Source organism: Myripristis murdjan, chromosome 22 (genome assembly GCF_902150065.1).
Source record: "Myripristis murdjan chromosome 22, fMyrMur1.1, whole genome shotgun sequence".
Lineage (NCBI taxonomy): Eukaryota > Metazoa > Chordata > Actinopteri > Holocentriformes > Holocentridae > Myripristis > Myripristis murdjan.
The window spans coordinates 23,371,701-23,389,958 of record NC_044001.1 but is presented as its reverse complement, the minus strand read 5'-3'; the positions used below and the strand labels follow the sequence as shown (position 1 = coordinate 23,389,958).

General features: G+C 39.6%; 1 protein-coding gene across 1 annotated transcript in view; it reads left to right on the top strand.

Annotated features, from left to right (window-relative positions):
- The window catches only part of LOC115380757 (ALK tyrosine kinase receptor), a 282,301-nt gene that overhangs the window by 26,749 nt on the left and 237,294 nt on the right, over nt 1-18,258 (top strand). The window contains 1 exon segment of the mRNA XM_030081965.1: nt 17,043-17,153. Coding sequence (XP_029937825.1) covers nt 17,043-17,153 — 111 coding nt within the window.

Genomic DNA, 18,258 nt, shown 5'->3' with positions numbered 1-18,258 from the left:
ACACTCACACACACATGCATACACATTAGTGAGGGGCGATATGGACTAAAAATTTTATCACGATAATTTCTGGCATTTATTGCGATAACGATAAAAGTGACGATAAAAAATATAAAACAATTCAACTCCATCTTTTTGACTACAAATCTATCACCGCATTCAGTCTTGAGAACCCCACAAATACTGCTCAAAAATAATACTTACTGTAGTCAAATACGCTACTAAACTATACCAATTAAGTTTAAGTAGTACACCTGTACTGCATCCTTTGTAATCACCGCTTTTTTGCAAACTTTGCATATGACAGATGTTTGCTCCACGTCAGACTTACTGTAGCCAAACCAGTTCCAGATAATCGAGCTGGAGCCTCGTTTAGCAACGAGCTCTTCGCTATCAGCCCCGCCTTCCGCCATGCTTGTTATTGTGCTACACGTGTGAGCTGCCGGCTGCCAGCGGCGAGTGCGTTGCGCACGTAATTACGTCATCAACAGGAGTTTATTGTTATTATCGCGAGATGACATATTCTTACCGTGGGGAATTTTTTTGACGATATATCGCAAACGATAACATATCGCCCATCCCTAATACACATACATATTTATATATATAAAAGCAACTTTTGATTTTGATTTGAGAAGTTGGAAATACCAGAAACTAACCTAGCTCTGCCTAAGACATTTAAAGGCTTCTGTTATGGTTTTCTTTATTTTCTGTCCTACATATGATGCCACAATGTTCAATGTTCATATTATATTTGGCCAAAGTTTCAAATAATGAGGCAGACTTCAGTAAAAGTAATCAATGTGTACAAAAAGCTCAGGCTTCGTACTGCTCTGAATACTAGGTTTTCAACTTTTTTTTTTTTTTTTTTTTTTTTTTACTTTGGCCATTAACTGACATGAGCTTGATATGGACTTCTTCATATGGTCATCTGCTCGAGATACTGCTCACGAACAAGCTGAGCGCACCAACAAGAGAGAGATAAAGAGCAGCAGTGGTTGAGTGGGCTAGAGAGTGAATGAAGACTGGGACTGGCAGTAGCAAGAACAAAGCAGTGAATCAGAGAAATGAAATGTTATTTTCTGATTGTTTCACACAGCACTTACTTTCTGCAGCACAAATAAACACACCCGGATTAAGTGTGAATCCAGTCTTAATAAGATTACAGTGTGCTTTCAGAACTTCCACACCAGCACGTGTATTTGTGTGTGTTTTTTTCCCCTAGGAGGGTGACAGGATTTTTAATTGACTTGCAGTCATTCTCTACAGCCTTTCCCTACTGTGAGCTAACTTATAACTCAACCCTAACTGTAACCACTAAGCCAAAATGATGACCTAAAATGTAAAAAAGTACTGTAGCCACCTCAAGAAAAAAAAAAAAAAAAAAACACAGCCACTGGCACCTTGGCAAACTTATGAAAGTTGGCCGATCAGAAGAAAGTGGGCTTTTAGAGAGAGGGGCTTTGAAGACATTAAAATGGCTTGATTCAGACAGAGGATGAACTGAAGGGCTGCATAAAAGGCCAGCACAAGATAAATACTGTAAAGGTTTTTTTTTTAATCATTCGAAGCTACTCTAGTGGAGTCCTAGAATAAAAATATAGAGCTGGAAGTGAGCATTATAACCCCTTTTTAACATTTTGAGCACTTTCCCTTCCTCAACCTTCCATTTTTTTGGTTCGCTGTTGGCTCATTCAGATGCAGACACTCATTTGTTAACAGATCGCTGTGTTCAGGTCTTAGATCGCAACTCCCATTGACAGAGCATCGTGTGAAAACGGGGCATGCCAAACCAGCAGGTATATGTGCTGTTCATGTGACCTGGCCCAGCTGGGCATGGCAGTCCCAGCAAGAGATTTCCAGCAAGAGACCATACCAATTACTGGAATTTCATTTTGGCACATTGGGTGAACTTGTGGGGTCTCAATCACGTTGGCACATTCTTCTCTGTCTCAGCCCCATTTTGTGTTTTAGACTGTTGTGGGTGGGTTCTTACAAAATCTTGAATAACGATTTAAAAAGGTTAGCAGATCAGAATTAAAAACGTAGTGTGGTCTATTATTACAGCTGTTTTGGAACATTTTTTCTACAGTAAAGAAAAGTCATGTACAAAAAAAAAAAAAAAAAAAGAACTTGTAGCACGGCACAAGCCAGATGAATCATTTTCAGGCACTCTATAGAGCCCTACTTGTTGACAATGCATGTAAAAGCAGCATATGGATACACTGTACATACTCACACAGATGTATATCAAATGTGCAAGGAGATACAAATATGCACAAGGAAACACAGACATGTATGTGCAACGCCGTACACACACACACACACACACACACACAAACGCACATGCACACACATACACACAGATATTCCTCTAGCTGCTCCAGCAGGATGACAGCTCCCCTGACACACGTCACAGACATACTCCCACTCAGATCAGCAAGAATGTAGCACAAACTAGACCTAATGACAGAGCCAGTCTGTGGGCAAGTATGGCTGTCTTGTTTCCATGTGAAATGGAATCAAGACAGTTAATTTTTAATGCAAAGTGGGGGCATCCTGCAGGCTTGACTGGGAGCAGGTTGTCCCCTTAGACTTAACTTTTCTAGGATGTCTAGATCTATGTCTGCTGTAGTCTGATTCCACCCAAAATGTGCAGGCTTATTTGACTGCATGTCTATAAGACAATCATGGTGTTCCTCATCATCTAAGTTAGACTGCAGTAGAGGCCCACGCCCCTTTTTCAGCAAGCATGGCCAGCTGTGAGGCAAGGAGGAAGCACAAGGCTTACTTTAATCTATTAATCATATTGTTAAAGTGTTTAAACTGTGTTTAAAGTAAAGATGAGATGTTATTACTTATACATGTCAGAATATTAGGTGAAATATTTATAGCTTTTACTCAGGATTTTTTTTTTTTTTTTTTTTTTTTTTTTTTTTTCAAAACATCCATCCATTGGAATGGTGGGGGATCTGAATATCATCAGAAGGGAATTAGGGAAATGAGTAGAGCAATATTGTTTTAATTTGTCCTGACTGTTCTGGTTTGATTTTCTAATGATACAATCAGCTTACAATGCATCATATTGATTATGTGCATAGAATATTCTATTCAGGGGGCTTTGAACATACTGCTTCCTGGAGGTACTTCAGAAAATTAGGATTTTTTTATGCAAATGATTTGTTGGAAATAAAAAAATCTCTTAAAACTATTGTCATTTTTACTCTTAGGCGGTATCTTTAGGCAGTTACATACATACATACACACATACATACAGTTTTGGGAGATTGGTCCATGGTTCAGTTTATTAAATGAGGACCAAAACCATCCAGTGTCTTCAGTAGATTGTTTGCTGGGTTTAGGATGTACTGTAGTGATAGCAGTTGACTACCATCTCAAAAGTGAGAAAATGACAGCTTAGGGGAGCTCTAAATGTGACTGGGAACTGATCTTAAATGATATGTTGCCATACCTGGTATTTAGGAGGGCTAGAGGACTAGCCTATTGGATTTTCTTTGGACTGGTGAAAACATAAAGTGGACTGTGAATCAGACAGGCACAGGCTCAGCTCAATATACCTTATTCTAATTCTGAACAGACTGAATGTTTTTCTGCTCTGCAAAGGAAACTTTTTGCACAATATCTGAAAGCAGATGCTAAATGCTGCGTATCTGATGGTGTGCAATTACTCCTTACAATTACTCCTGCTTATGTTGTGGACAGCATGGTCCACTAATCTTTACTGCCATAATGTGAAAAAGTATGCATTTCAGTCTGCAACACCATACCACTAAAACATTCACTGGCGATATGCAGTACTGGGACTAGGGGAAGACAGCTGCTTGCCAAAGGTTGCCGGCACCCCCCTATAGGATCATATTTTTCAGTAAGTAAACACATCTATTATGGGACGCCCCAGTGTCTCACATGGTAGAGTACATACCTCTTATCAAGGCTAAGTCCTTACAGCAGCAGCCCATCTCCCCCGCCTGTACTGTCACTATCAAGCGAAAGAGGAAAAACAAACAAACAAAAAACAAACTCTACAAGACCAGTGCGGTCAATGTGTTTTGTGAACCTTTGTGTGCAAGGTTGAATCTTGAGATCAAACAATTTGTGAGAATCCACAGTGTTTCAGGGGTGTTTGTTCATGGCCTTCCATTTATCTCATTAGTTTGAATGGTGTGGGTTGTCTCTGTTGGAAGCTGGTGGCCTTGTGCTTGGCTGAGCCCTGAAGACAAAAACTGAGATCATTTTGATACGTCTCTCTCCAGTATGTGGAAGTTGTAGATCCGCTGCTTTGAACCTGTATTTATATAGTGTAATGTCTACATTTGCCACATTTTGTTGCAGTATGTGGCTCAGCAACAAGTTATACGCTCAAAATAGTCAAAATTTTATGTCTGCTTGTGGTAAAATGTTATCTCATTCATAATAGTATAATGGTGTCAAATTGACACTACTATTCTAATAGTATATAAAATAATTTCGCCAGGGCCATCTGAGGAAGTTTCACAGATTGTCACTGCAGTTCATCGTACATTTGCCTCGTAATGGGAGTTAACCACAGTTAATATTGGTGTAAGAATACATGGCTACTATTAGTAGCACTCTTGCTATAGTTTATCATGATAGCATTACATCAGGCTTGCATTTCTGTCATATAAATGTCAGTGTAGTATGACTGTCCTCTCTTATCATGTCATATTTTTATGTCATCTAACAACAACACAGAGAGGGAAAAATGGTTCCAAGGGAAAGAGGGGAGAGCAAGGTTTGGGTCACGCTCTCAGACGCAGCTTGAATGGGGTGGTATTAAGAGACGAAGTGTTGAGAGGCAGTGGAGATGATTTTGGTAATAGCTGTCCTGCTGCCTTAGAGGGGAAGCATGTAGAAGTGGGCAAGAGACAGAATCCTAAGAGTAAGAGATTGCTGGAGTGAAGAGGTAGGTGGGAGTACTGATTGCCACAAAAGAGGGGGAATGTGTGTGTGTGTGTGTGTGTGTGTGTGTGTGTGTGTGTGTGTGTGTGTGTGTGTGTGTGTGTGTGTGTGTGTGTGTGTGTGTGTGTGTGTGTGTGTGTGTGTGTGTGTGTGTGCGTGTGTGTGTGTGTGTGTGTGTGTGCGTGTGTGTGTGTGTGCGCGTGTGTGACTGCTTGTACCTGTGGAACAAAGAGTCCAAATGAAACTGAGAGAGAGGGGGGCAAGTAAAGGCTGAAATAGTTAAAAAAAAAAAAAAAAAATACACATACACACATACGCACACACATAAGAGGAAGGAGAGATGGCAGGTCAAGAGACAGGCCAGATTTATAGAGTGCCGTTTCACTTTTTAAAAGCCTGCCCACATTACATTAACTCCAGTGATTATAGAGGGAGTGGGGAGGCGTTGCGGTAAATCATGTCCATTTTCATACAGCACGGGCTCTTTATTGATGGATAGTGTTTGTTAGTCCGCCCTACTCACCCTCTGTGTGCTCTGTGTGCTGAATGCATGCAGCAGCAGCGGAGATGTTGCAAAGTTTCAAGGGGCAAAGGGAAAGCAATGCACAGCACTTCCCTGGCATTGTTTGGCAGGGTTTGATTTGTGTCTTGACATCATTGCAATTTAGAGAGTCTGTCATAGCCAGACCAGTCAGTGGTGTGAATGTTTGAGTATCTCCTCTTAAAATTTCCTTCTCTTGATCTGTGACTTGCAGCAAAGACATGTCAAAATTGTCAGAGCTGTCTACGAATGGAGTGTTTGCCAGCGTGCTACCATGATCCCACTGTTCTGTAACACGGTTACTCACTCAACAACCAACCTTCCAGAAGAAAGCAAGTCAATCTTCTAAATTAATGGGACGGTATGAGAGAGGGAAAGCGTGAGTGTTTCATGTGTGGGAGTTTAAAGTTTGACACGTCACCTCTTGAACACAAATACCAAAATAGCTTAGTTGTTTTTCAACAGCAAAACACCTCAGCCTCAGTCAGTTCTCCTCCTAGCGTTTCATGTTTTAAGACTAAATTTGTGCATGCACAAAACAGAATATGTAATTTACACTTCATTCAAAGGTATAGTGATCATACCAAGCTCAGCACACTTTAGTCTTACAGTGGAGACTCCACATTTTACGTTTTCCTTTTAATTATTGTGACAGCATCTGTGGAATAATGCTGTGTTACTTGTATTTTGCAGTAGTTTAGTGTGTTGGCTAAAGCCTACATTTTTCTAGTCCTTTGTTAGTGAGATACCTCCAGGGTTCAAATCATAAAAGGAGGATTACGTCTTTTCACAGCATTCTTCGTCATTATCATTAGGATGATCATCTCTCCTACTGTTATCTCTGCAATTGCCATTGCAACTGAGGGTAAAACATCATGAAATTAGTCTGTCAGATCATTTAAATTCATTAAATGAAGCACAGATCCCTTTGATTCATGCTGTGACATTGGAGATCTAGCTGTTACTTTGTTAGCAGGCTCCGTTGTTGCAATGGGAGCGACATTTTGATAAGTTTGTCGAGGTCCGGTATTCCTCCTTTCTGTTTTGATTTCTGTCGTGATCAGTAGTGTTGGAAAAACGTTTTCTCAGAACATCATATAATATAAAGCCATGCTATTAATTTTATTGACTGATATTTCAAATATTGTCAAATATTTCAAACTTTTTTAGCTTGTTTTATTTAGACACATACCATAGGCAGCTGAACATTTTCAAATTGTGATCATCTTTTCATAAACGTTGACCTCATTCTCATCAATGTATAAAGAAAGCATTGCTGATGTGTAATCACTGGTGTTGACAGAAATGCTATAGAAAGTGCATTTCTAGCGATGGAGTTATTGATTTGTTGTTCACGTGTTGCAATAGATGTTGTGTATATGAGGAGAGGAAAAATGCCTCCAGATAGTGATAAAATCTTTGTCAGTTGTCTATCAAGCTGATGCTTCAGCTGCAAGTGGATCTAAACATTTGGCATCCTCAGCTCTGGTAGTTGATTGCCTTCTTCAATGTATACTTTGGTGATCTCAAAAAAACTGAAGAAGCACGGTTGAGTTCTGTGCTGTTTTGAATGAGAAACTAATCTTTTCATCGCTGCTGCGCCTGTGTTTTGATTTTGCTAGTTTGTAGCTGGCAGTATATGATTGGAGTGTTGCCCTCTTGTTGTTAACATATAATAAACATGTAATTTCTTCACTACTTTCTAGAATAAACAAATATTGGCGTTTATAGTCAGCAGTTTTGTGTTTAGATTCTCCATTGGTTGCTTTGCTTAATAATCCTGCAGCATAGTTAGCTAACATTGGCTATAGAAATAAAGGAATAACTTCACTACACCTATTATTTGTAAAAAAAAAAAAAAAAAAAAAAAACACCATCACCACCGTCTGATGTGGTTGCTAAGATATATTACAAAGCTGTCTAGCAGATAATGGATGGAGGACAAGTCAAAGTCATGTTAGGCTCCATTTCAAACATTAATTCCAAAGATTTTCAAATGCTTTTTTTGTTCCTGTCACACCATAGCTCGAAAATCCTGTTTTATCTGAAGAGTTAGCCAAGGCCACCATTTTTTATTTTTATTTATTTATTTATTTATTTTTTGCTAACAACAATATGGTTGATTTCTGAAACTTTGATTAGTAATGTTTTACTGAACAAGTGTTGCCAGCTGTCCTCTGAGGAGAGTGGGTGTTGGCCTCTCAAAAATTTGGCAGAAGTCCCCAGATGACATCATGCACCGATGTGCACCTGATTATACTGGCTGCACCGACTGCTCCTGCCTCAAGCGCAGGGAGGGGATCAACTGTATTGTGATCGCCAGACCGCCTTGGATTCAATAAGCAAGTCATACAAACTAACTATCATCTGAACCGATTTTTCAATCATGGGCAACAGTGTTTGTGTTCTGACACCCAAAGCATTTGCTGACAAAGGTTGCTTGTTGCTTTTGATAAATAATGTCACCATAGGCTCTGAAAGTCATTAAATATAGCAACAATATTGCCAAGTTGACAACAGTGCATTGAACCCTCCTGTCTTTGCACTAAACAAAACATTTCTCCAGAGCATTATGTAGCCACAGAACATTTTTCTCCAGAACAGTATTCTCTGTTTACTTAAGAATGCCCACAGTAAATGAAACTAAATTTATTTTTTGTGTGTAACCATTATAATTGGAATAGCACGCTGTTGTTGTCATTCTCATTGTCTAGGCACTTCTGATCTTGTACCCTACAAGGAGGTAATCGTTCACACATAGGAAACAATGCATTGGAAACTGTTTTTTTTTACGTTTACAAGTATCACCCGTTGTGCGTGGTTCAGCAAGAGTGGGCTGTGAAACTTGCTCTTTGATGAATGATTAATGTGCATGAAATATCAAACTAGCCAGTTCATTAAACCCACACACAGTAAGATGTTGGTTCTCTCTTGGGTAAGAGGGGAGCTGCAAAACTAATCAATACTTCCATTGATGAATGAGGTAAGTTCAGATGTCATTTGGCAGATGCTTTGATGATACAACAAAACAAACACCCTGGCATCATGGTCAAGTGCTTTGAAGTGAAATGAGAGAGATGATAAACGTGATTGTGAATTGTATTGCGTTACAGGTACACAGCTTAAACATCAGCCATAAGGAGTACATTTCCCATTTGTTTTTCCCATACGCAGTTTTGTAATAAACATTTATGTGTTACAGAGACTTACCATGAGGGATCAGAGAGTGAAAGGTCTTTTCATGTTCTTGCAGAGGTGAGGTCAGTCAATAGGACTCCAGCCTGTGTTTTACTTAAAAGTGATTACACTTTTGCAGCACTACGTTAGCCAGCAGCTTTAGTTTCCACAACAGTCAACCAATGGGAGATGCTTGGTGCTGCTGCAGCATGGTTTTTGCTCTTAGATGTCTGTGTAGAGATGAAAACCATTACAAAATGGTCCTGGCTATCATGTCATATTATTAGTTTTGTGTTTTTACATGGTTAAATTGAATAATTAGTCAATAATAATGGGTGAATAGAGCTTTTTCACAGAAGCTATTTTGACATGAAGTAGCGGGGTAATTCATGTTCTGCTCCATAAAACTAAATGGAACAACAGTAACACCTGTGTTTACCCGGCTGCTTCACGTCAAAACGTCCTCTGTGATAAATCTGATCTGTTAAAGCATGCTGTGCTCCGTTATTTCTGAAAAACAGGTCGTTGTCAAGCTGCCGTCTCATCGCCGTACCTGTTCGTTCCAAATTCAGGTGCTTCACCAAAGAAAGTGCTGAGGATTAGTGAGCTTTCTACATACACTGATAGATTTCAGATAAGCAGCTCACTAGTGAGATCCGGAGTCAAAACAATGTTATGATCGTTAATCATCAGCTCCAGCCTCTGCAGAGAGTGAAAAGTGGAGCAAGATACTCCAGGTGACAGCTGCAGGTGAATGCCTTTCCTAGCTAGCTGCCCATCTGTTGTAGGCTAATTTGATGTTAACGCGAGCTGCTAGGCAACCTTGAAATGTAAAGAGGACAGCACAAAAAGAAAGGTATTAAAATTATTTGCGCATGACTGCTGAAAATGATGGAAAGGGAACTGGTGACATCTCTCCCAGTGCAGTATATAAGGAGTTCTCTGAAAAGTCTACGGAGAAAATGGCTAGGAAATTTACTCCACTGACAAATGTGGCAGGCATGTTTCAACCCCATGGCTTTGTGAGGTGTGGTGTTGAGAACGGAGGGGAAACCGATGCTGTTCTCAGTATGCAGCAGTAAATCGGAGCACATAATCACAGCTAGCTCAGGAGCGTAGCCCGGGCTTTGTGGCAGTCAGCGCCCACTGACGGATCTTCTCAAGAGGCATCAAGGCTGATCCAGCATGTCCCAAGAAAGGTATAACTGCCGAGCATCAGACCCTCTCCCACCTCTGTAACTGTGCTCTGTAATGGTGCTGGAGCCGCGATGAAAAACGAGGATCATTGTTTTTTCAAAGATATGAATCACAGAGGCTTGCAGCAGGCCAAGCACAACAGACACATGCATGAACAGAGAGGTGTCTTGCATAATTATTTGTTAAAGTAGTGCTTCCGTTATTAGATCAGACACCCCTTGGCTATGAAAAATTTCTCCCAGTATATTAAAGAGATGAGACAGGACAACATAGCATATTTTCTTTAACTTCGGACACTCTTCTGTAGGCTTGAATGAGCTGTTTCCATGCATTATTTGTAGTGCTAATTTGCAGTTATACTGCTGCCTGGTGAGTATGGATGAGTTATGATATTTGAGGGCATGGTATGTGTACCATAGCTTCAAGAAAACAATAAAAAGTCTTTTTTTTTTTTTTTTACATAAACATAATTTACTCCCAGTTGACATCTTCTTTGTCATGCCGCAGCACTTTTTCTTGTTTAGTTAATGGTTTCAGAGAGAAGCCGCATGACATGATTTCTTTGGAAAATATGCATATGGTGTTCACCTCCAGAGAATAAATAGAGCTTGGTCTTCTGTGTTCCGGGTGCACCTGTCAAACTAACATAGATTACCAACAGGAGCCTCTGAAGCACTGGCAACATGCAACAAATATTTCATCACATGGGATATATGTAAATTACATAAGTATGTAAGCAAGCAGTGAAACAGTAAGTAGCTGTTGGAAATGAATATGGAATCTCAATAGATTTAGTATCACAGGTTCAAATGATTTCCATTGCAAAAGGGATGAGATTTATAATCTTCCACTGAGTCTTTTGAACCCAGTTTATTTTTTTTTTAAAAAAGAAGTAATTAAAACTTTCTATTCTCTCGCTCCCTCTCTCTCCCCCTCTCTCTCTCACTGCTGGATAAAATTAAAGCAGTTGACTTGCATGTAAAATCCACTGACAGCTGTCCAAGGGGGGTAAATGCAGATTTGCTGAGATAGCTTCTTTCCAGTGAAGAGGTTCAGCAGGCTTTAGAGCCCTTAAGTCAGGCTTTACATGCAGTGCTGTGAGTTAAAAAAAAAAAAAAAAAAAAACTGCATCCCTGAGTAAAAACAAAGTCTCCATGTGTTTTCAAGACAAGGTGGTGCCAAAAAAAAATCTCTCCTGTACCAACATTGTATGACAAATTCAGTGATCCTCTTAGAATCAAAACAAGCCCACGCTTAAAACTTACAGCTACAGCCATGGCAGGGAGGAGTATTAAAACATGTTTACTTTTCTCTCAGCACATCTTGGAGTTCCCTATTCTATTTAACCCCATTTACTCTTGGATGCTAGTTACTTCGAATGAGATTTAAGGTTCAGAAAATTTTGAAACCACTAAATGTTACGTAATCATTAATAATCAGGATTGGGGCGTAGATTTAACCATTTATCATCCCAGTGCTGTCGCTTGAGGAGGAAGATAAAACGTTACTCTCTTGATTCTCTTTGTGTGCGTCTGTGTGTGCGTGTGTGTGTGTCTGTGCGTGCGTGTGTGTGTGTGTGTGTGTGTGTGAGTTTTGGAGAGTGTGGCATGGGGGTTGGGAAACGTGTATGGAATGCTGTGAAGCTCTTAATGAAAGCCAGAGCGCTTAGCGGACGTCAGGGCTACCCTGATGGAAATCGATGCGCTCCTTTGTGGTGGGGAGCACAGCAGCCAATTCCAGGCCTCTGCTGGCTGACGTGGTGCCTTCAGACGTTGACGAGCATTTAATGACCCGTCACTGGCCCAGACAGGTAATCAATTTATTAAGGCAGTAATGTATGTATCCCAAGGTAAATCTTTAATTAATGGGCAAGAAGAAGAAGACAATTTTGATGCAGAGGGCTTCGGAGTATGAAACCCAACAGGGTAAATGGGCGGCCTCCTCATTTGCCTCTTAATTAGCTTGGAACTGTTGATATTCTGTTCCAAACACCTTTGTTGAGCTTAATATTCTCAAGTGAGCAGAGCCTAGAAGCAAAGGTATAGCGACTGTGGCCGAGATATTAGAAATCTGTACTTATACCCAGAGTGTAAACATTTCAAAATCCCACCTGTTCCAGTGAACCCCACCCCCCACCCCCACAGTTTCCCAGTCTAACAGGAGTTGAGCGACAGTTCCAGTACCTGTACACCTCCCCTGCCCATCCTCTTCATGGGTAATTGACTTCATTTCTGGATCGTTTCACCATTGTGAAACAAAGCCCGCGAGCACCACATACATCATGTAGACTACTGTCCTCTCACAAGTGTTTATTTACCTCTCCTTCCTCTTGAGCTGCTCTCTCTCTCCCCCTCTCCCTTTCCCTCACGCTTTAGTGCCCCTGTATTTTTAAGGATTTTGAAATCCTTTGTGACTCTCCACTTTTCATCTCAAAGAAGTGATGTCGGGGTGGCTGTTGTGTGACTGTGCTGCGTGTGAGAGAGACACACAGAGAGAGAGAGAACCGCTGAGAGTGAAACAGACAAAGACTGAGAGAGATGTATGTTCATGTGTAGAGCTATGTTTTAAGTGATAGGTTGAGTTAAGCCTCATTGATTAATCTACTAAGCATTTGAAGGTTTTCAGTGGATGGGTGGGGCAAAATTAGATTGTTCACTGAGCTGAGGTAAACTCTTAACTTTAGTGTTGAATGGGATGTGGAGTGCTGGACGTGTGCACAGGAGTGTGTTTGTTACACGCTTAACTGAATTTCTTGAGGGGTTGGAGGAATAACTTTTTCCATGAATAACCTTTTTTAAGAACTCCTGCCAGGCCTTTTATAAAATAGCCATAAAATTAAAAATAACTAAATAAATAAATAACAAATAAAAAAATAAATAAATAAAGTCTCTCCTCCCAAAAGATTAGAGTATAACTGGTTTATGCAGGAAATGAGAAAAGTTAGACAGATAGTTTTTGCACTGTGAATTTGTTATGGACTTCATTAATGATGACGAGTGAAATTTTGTTTTCAAACCTTATAAATATACACGCCATGGAATAAAAACTAATACGAACTTTGGCTTGCAGGATGCTTTATCTTTACTCTTTGGATAATAAGAGCATGTTGGTTTTACTCCAGCATGTAATCCTAGGTTGTGTCCCAGTTGCCTGCTGCCTTGTGGCCTAGTGAGACAGCATTCTTTGCAGACAGCGTTTTCACACAACGGCACTTCTGAATGATGCTGGTTTGAGATGAGCTACCACAGCAGCAAACGGTATGCTGTTGCTAAGATACCACACTTGACAGCTGTCATTGCCTCCGGCCATTACGGCTCCATTACCAACACCTGGTTTGACCTTTTTGGAGTTTAAGACAAAAAAAAAAAACAAAAAAACACCAAAATGGAAAAGAGAGGTAATTCTACTGACAGGTGATTAGTTATGTTAATGCACCATTGGGTTCAGTAGAGCCAATCAGCAATAAATATTAGTTTAAACAAATAAATATTCAGTGACTACACCTCTTACTGCTCAGTAGAAAAGTTCAACTGAAGTTGTAATGATTTTACACAAACTCAAGAGATGTGACAGTTTGGGCTTAATTGCCTGTGGGTCACAAAGGATTGTGGGAGATCCTACCTATTATAGAATACATCTATGGTGCTTTCAAGAGCTGGCCAAGTGGAGGAAGCTCTGTAGGAAGTATTTTGTGAAAAAAATTGATTGGGGTATGCCTCGATGTTTTCCGGTGTTGAGGGGAACACAGGCATAAGAACAAGACACTTCTTCAGCAAAAACTTTCAGCAAAAACGTCAGAGTTATATCATCCACATACAAATATTAAAAAAAAATTGCCTGATGAATTACTTGTTCCTCTATAACCTGCCAACATCAAACCACAGCTAGAGGTTTTTTATTTATTTATGTAGGACCCCCCTTGAGGGTGTCCATGAGGGATTGTTTATGCGTGATGATATAACAGCTTCATTTACCCAAAGTCAGGAGAAAATTGTAAACCCACACCATCTCCAGCATGATTCAGAGCTAAGAACACTGCAGCTACCTTCCCAAAAACAGTGTTTATATCCAACAAATTTTTATCCTTTCTGTTTTTTTTTTTTTTTTTTTTTCCAAATCTTGGTGAATGAATAAAATGATACTAAAGTGAGTCAATGGAAAATAAAGGCCACTGAAATCTAATTTCCCAGGGTTTTAAAGATGTTTTGTACTGATCAGGTCATTTATTTATTTATTTTTTATTTTTTTATTTTGTGGAGTCAGTGAAAATCATCCTGATGAATACCAAGGCTGTTTAGGCTGGTTAAAAGGAAAAAAAGAACTCCCTGGGCATATTCATAATTGCATGCATACCACAGTAATTTTCTAATTATCCTAGAGCGCACAGGTTCATGATTTTTAAAGCCAACATTAAACTGCAATGACCTAGTGTTTTTGTGTGTTTGTTGAACAGTCAAAAGTCAGCACAAAATCATGAATTTGAATTGTTATGTATTGAATGAATTTCGACATTAATTAAAGAGAAAAAAACAACACATTTTACTTAGATTTTGGTGTAATAACTGGCAAGTTAAAAAGATATTGTAGTTGATTATAAGTTGATTGCCTGAATAGGTATATGGCCTACCAGAAGAGGACAGAATTTGTTATGAGTTTTGGAGAGAACTGAAAATCAAATTCAAGTTTGGTTGTAAAGTGAGAAATTCCCTTTATGATGAATGACTCCCATTTTTTCAGATTTCTTTTGATTATATGGTTATGAAAAATGTCAACCTACTTTTATGCTGTGCAGAGTTAGTCATTACAGACCTGATGTATAGATGTGGTATGTCTTGAATGCCCATGTGGGCCGGGTATGCAGGGTGCATGATAACTGACGAATAAATGTCAGATATACTTTATGGCGCGCTGAGTCCCTGTTACAAGAAAGCAAGTGTGTAAATACAGCATTTTAGTATTTTCCTTGGCAGAACTGACAGCAAGAAATATCTTTGATCTTTTCTGCCTTTGGGAGGCAGGAAGATATTTACGGATTGAGCACTGCTGCTCAGTGACTGTAGGGTGACAATGATGGTGATTCTCAGATGGTAATCCTGCTGGCAGCCGATGATCATTCAATATGTCGCATGATGCTCGGTCCTGAATTAGTGTCCTTAAGCAATATGGTGCCAAATCCAAAACCCACATGGCTAGTGTACTCTGCTGTGCATTTGTTAATCTCATGAGTATAAGAATAAAATTATTTTCTTGGTCATGTGTAAAGCAGCACAGATGATCCTCTGATCTCATACACAGAGACACCTTATTAAACGACCATGTGATTTTGAATATTTAGCATAATATCTATAAAATGTACAGTGTATACTTCAAGTTTATGGAGTTGATTATGCTAATCTTTTCCCAAAGCAAGCAGTCATATTTTAGAACTCCACTATAATTTTTCCTCTCTTATCCATCCACTGGTTTCCATTCATTCCACTACATTCCACAATATGAAAATGAACTTTCAGAGACTTCAGACTTTCTTCACACCAGTATTCCATCACCGTAATAAAGTCCTTTACCTTTTTTCCTAAAAGTAGCAGCACTGTTGTGTTTTGATAACTTGAAATATGGGGTGTCATATAATGGTCTCTCTGCCAGGGAAAATAGAAGGGAAATGTTTGCTTTTCACGGCCAATTATCAGTTCTGTGGTTTACGAATGGTGACAACTTTGTTTGCTGCAGAAGCAGAACATTATAAGGTGGCTTTTTCAACCAAAAATTCATTAAAAAATTTAGGGATTTTGATTATATGTTGTGAAATCTTTAGCACCACCGCATGATTTGCAAAATGGTTTGTTGCAATGTAAAATGTGAGGTAATTGTTGTAAATGGGCCAGACATTCAAAATCATTGGTATTAGGATCAGATCTTGGATAGACCTTGGTTAAGATCTTGAATAATAATACTTCATTTAGTGAAGTATGAACGTTTAAATGGAGAGTATCTTTGAATAAATAAAGAGAACATATTTATGATATGAAGACATACTATATATATATTAAAAAAGACAAAACAAAAGTGTAAAAACTTTCATGATCTTCTCTGTCATGTCATTGAATGCTGAAGAGGGATAAACCCCCAACAGAGGGTTTTCCTCAGCTGGTGTCAATATGTGCTCTGCTCAGTGATATGACAAGCAGCATTTATGATCAGTCCCCCTGTAAGGCTTATTTTAAACGACCACGGGATTTATGCAGCAGGCTCCTTCCAAGTCAGCAGTGTATTGGCCTGTGACTGTGTACTAATTATCCATGGATTGAGGACAAAGAGAGAGAGGGGTTATTGTTGCATCTTCTTTACAGCATCAGACTTCGATCTCACAATAATTAGTCTCTGAGTTTAGAAGGTGAGGAAGGAGTCAAACAAAATCAGAGAAACTTGTCCTCAGGTAATTATGCAGGGTATTGATATTCAATAACCAATTTGTATGGGCCCTTGGACGCTTTCATCAACTATGCCTGAAGAGGGTTGTGCCTATTAGTCTGCACTACCTGTACAGTAGACGCTTCATTGCACTGACTTACAAATGTGCAGGTAGATAATGCTCTCAATCACTTTGAGCAGTAAGGTGAAATGATTCTTCATATTTCAGTGTTATCACAAAAATCCTAATATCAGTTGAGATATCCATCAGGGTTTTCACCATCTGCGAAGATCAAGCTCTGTCAGGCTTTCTCAGGGCTTCCCCTAGTTTATCAGGTAGTGAATTGCCAGAACTGGCTTTGCATGGCAATAGGGGTGTTGAAGGCTGTGTAAGATCACACAACAACATTTTGGACAAAAATATGGCCAGTGGAGTGGATTGTGGCTCCCCTCTCAAGAGGAGAACATTGTTGGAACTCGGATAAAAGTCACACACAAAGAAAAGAAAAACACACAGTGGTCTACAAATGTGTGGTCTGTGAAAAACAGCGATGAGTTGGACTGTCAGACACAGGGGTCCACAGCATGGACATTTAGATGCCAAATCAATGGCAACCAGCCAGCTCAAATGAACACAGCGAGGAACAATCTCTATTCAGTTAAATGCCCAAACATTGCAATCATGTTTTGTTGTCTGTTCCACCTCATGTCACTTGCAGGTTTGGGACAAGGTCAGATTTGCTGCATGATAGTAAGATGTGGATTTGCTGTTTTGCAGGTGAACCATTGGCTGGCAAGACTGCTGCTGGCATTCCTAGAGGCTACTGGAACTTCTCCTGGGTAGCAGAGGATGAGCTGAGCTTCCCCAAGGACGCAGTGCCCATGTCAGGTGAGTCGCACATTGTCAGCCCTCCTCAGACAGACAGACAGGCCCAGGCACCCCTGTGCTCCACAGATCCCCTGCTCCTGATTGGCCATGATGCCTGGTGTCAGCTCTCCATCAGCACACATAAACATCTTAGTCTCGTTTGCCCTCTACCTGGCTGCTCACCAGCCCTGGCACGTTCACAGAGTGAGAGGTGCATGGAACGGCCTGTGCTGGAACCCATTCAAGGTCTCAGATAAATCAGACTCCCAGATTCCTTTGTACAAACATTTGGAATTTGCAACAATATTCTGAGAAAAGATAAGAAGAGTCTTATTTGGTCTCTGTGGTGAGACCGGGTTGTTGTTGTTGCAGCAAATTTAAGGGGAAACAGGAGAAAAATAGAATAAAAAACAAGCAGTAAAAAAATACAAAGCCTTATGCAGTTCACAAATTCAACACATGTAGACAGCAATAATAGGTACAGTATATGAGAGAGTATCGATTACTTATAAGTATATAGTCTTGTATAGTTTTTAAACACAGTTGTTATTTACGTATTTGTTGCATAAAAATATGGGATTGCCAAATTAAATATGAAATAAGAATATTTTGAAAAAATGAATTGCATGATACATGTTAACACAATATTATAGAATGTTATAAACTGTTGTTATAAACTGTTGTTAAAAATTCAGTCTGAAGAAGAAGGTGTGTGTGTGTGTGTGTGTGTGTGTGAGAGAGAGAGAGAGAGAGAGAGAGAGAGAGAGAGAGAGAGAGAGAGGCAAACTCTACAAAGAGGAATAAAGAAAAAAAAAAATTGCCCTTGCATACAAGCAAAATTAAACAAATAAATGAGTAAACATGCATGAGGCACAATTAATATTTGAGCGGCAACAGGGAGTGGTGTTAGGTGGTGTTAGTTAAACAGAGACAGAATGTGACTGTACTCTTTGTCATCTGGCAAAATCTTGATTAATTAGTTTTGATTCAAAAAGAAAAAAAATGAATGAGGAAAAAAAGTTATTGAACCTTAGACATCCCAGTGCAATGGTAAAAGAAACATCATGTTAAAGAAACAAAGTTCTGACAAGGCCACAGTGTCAGCCTCACAGCCATGAAGTCGACC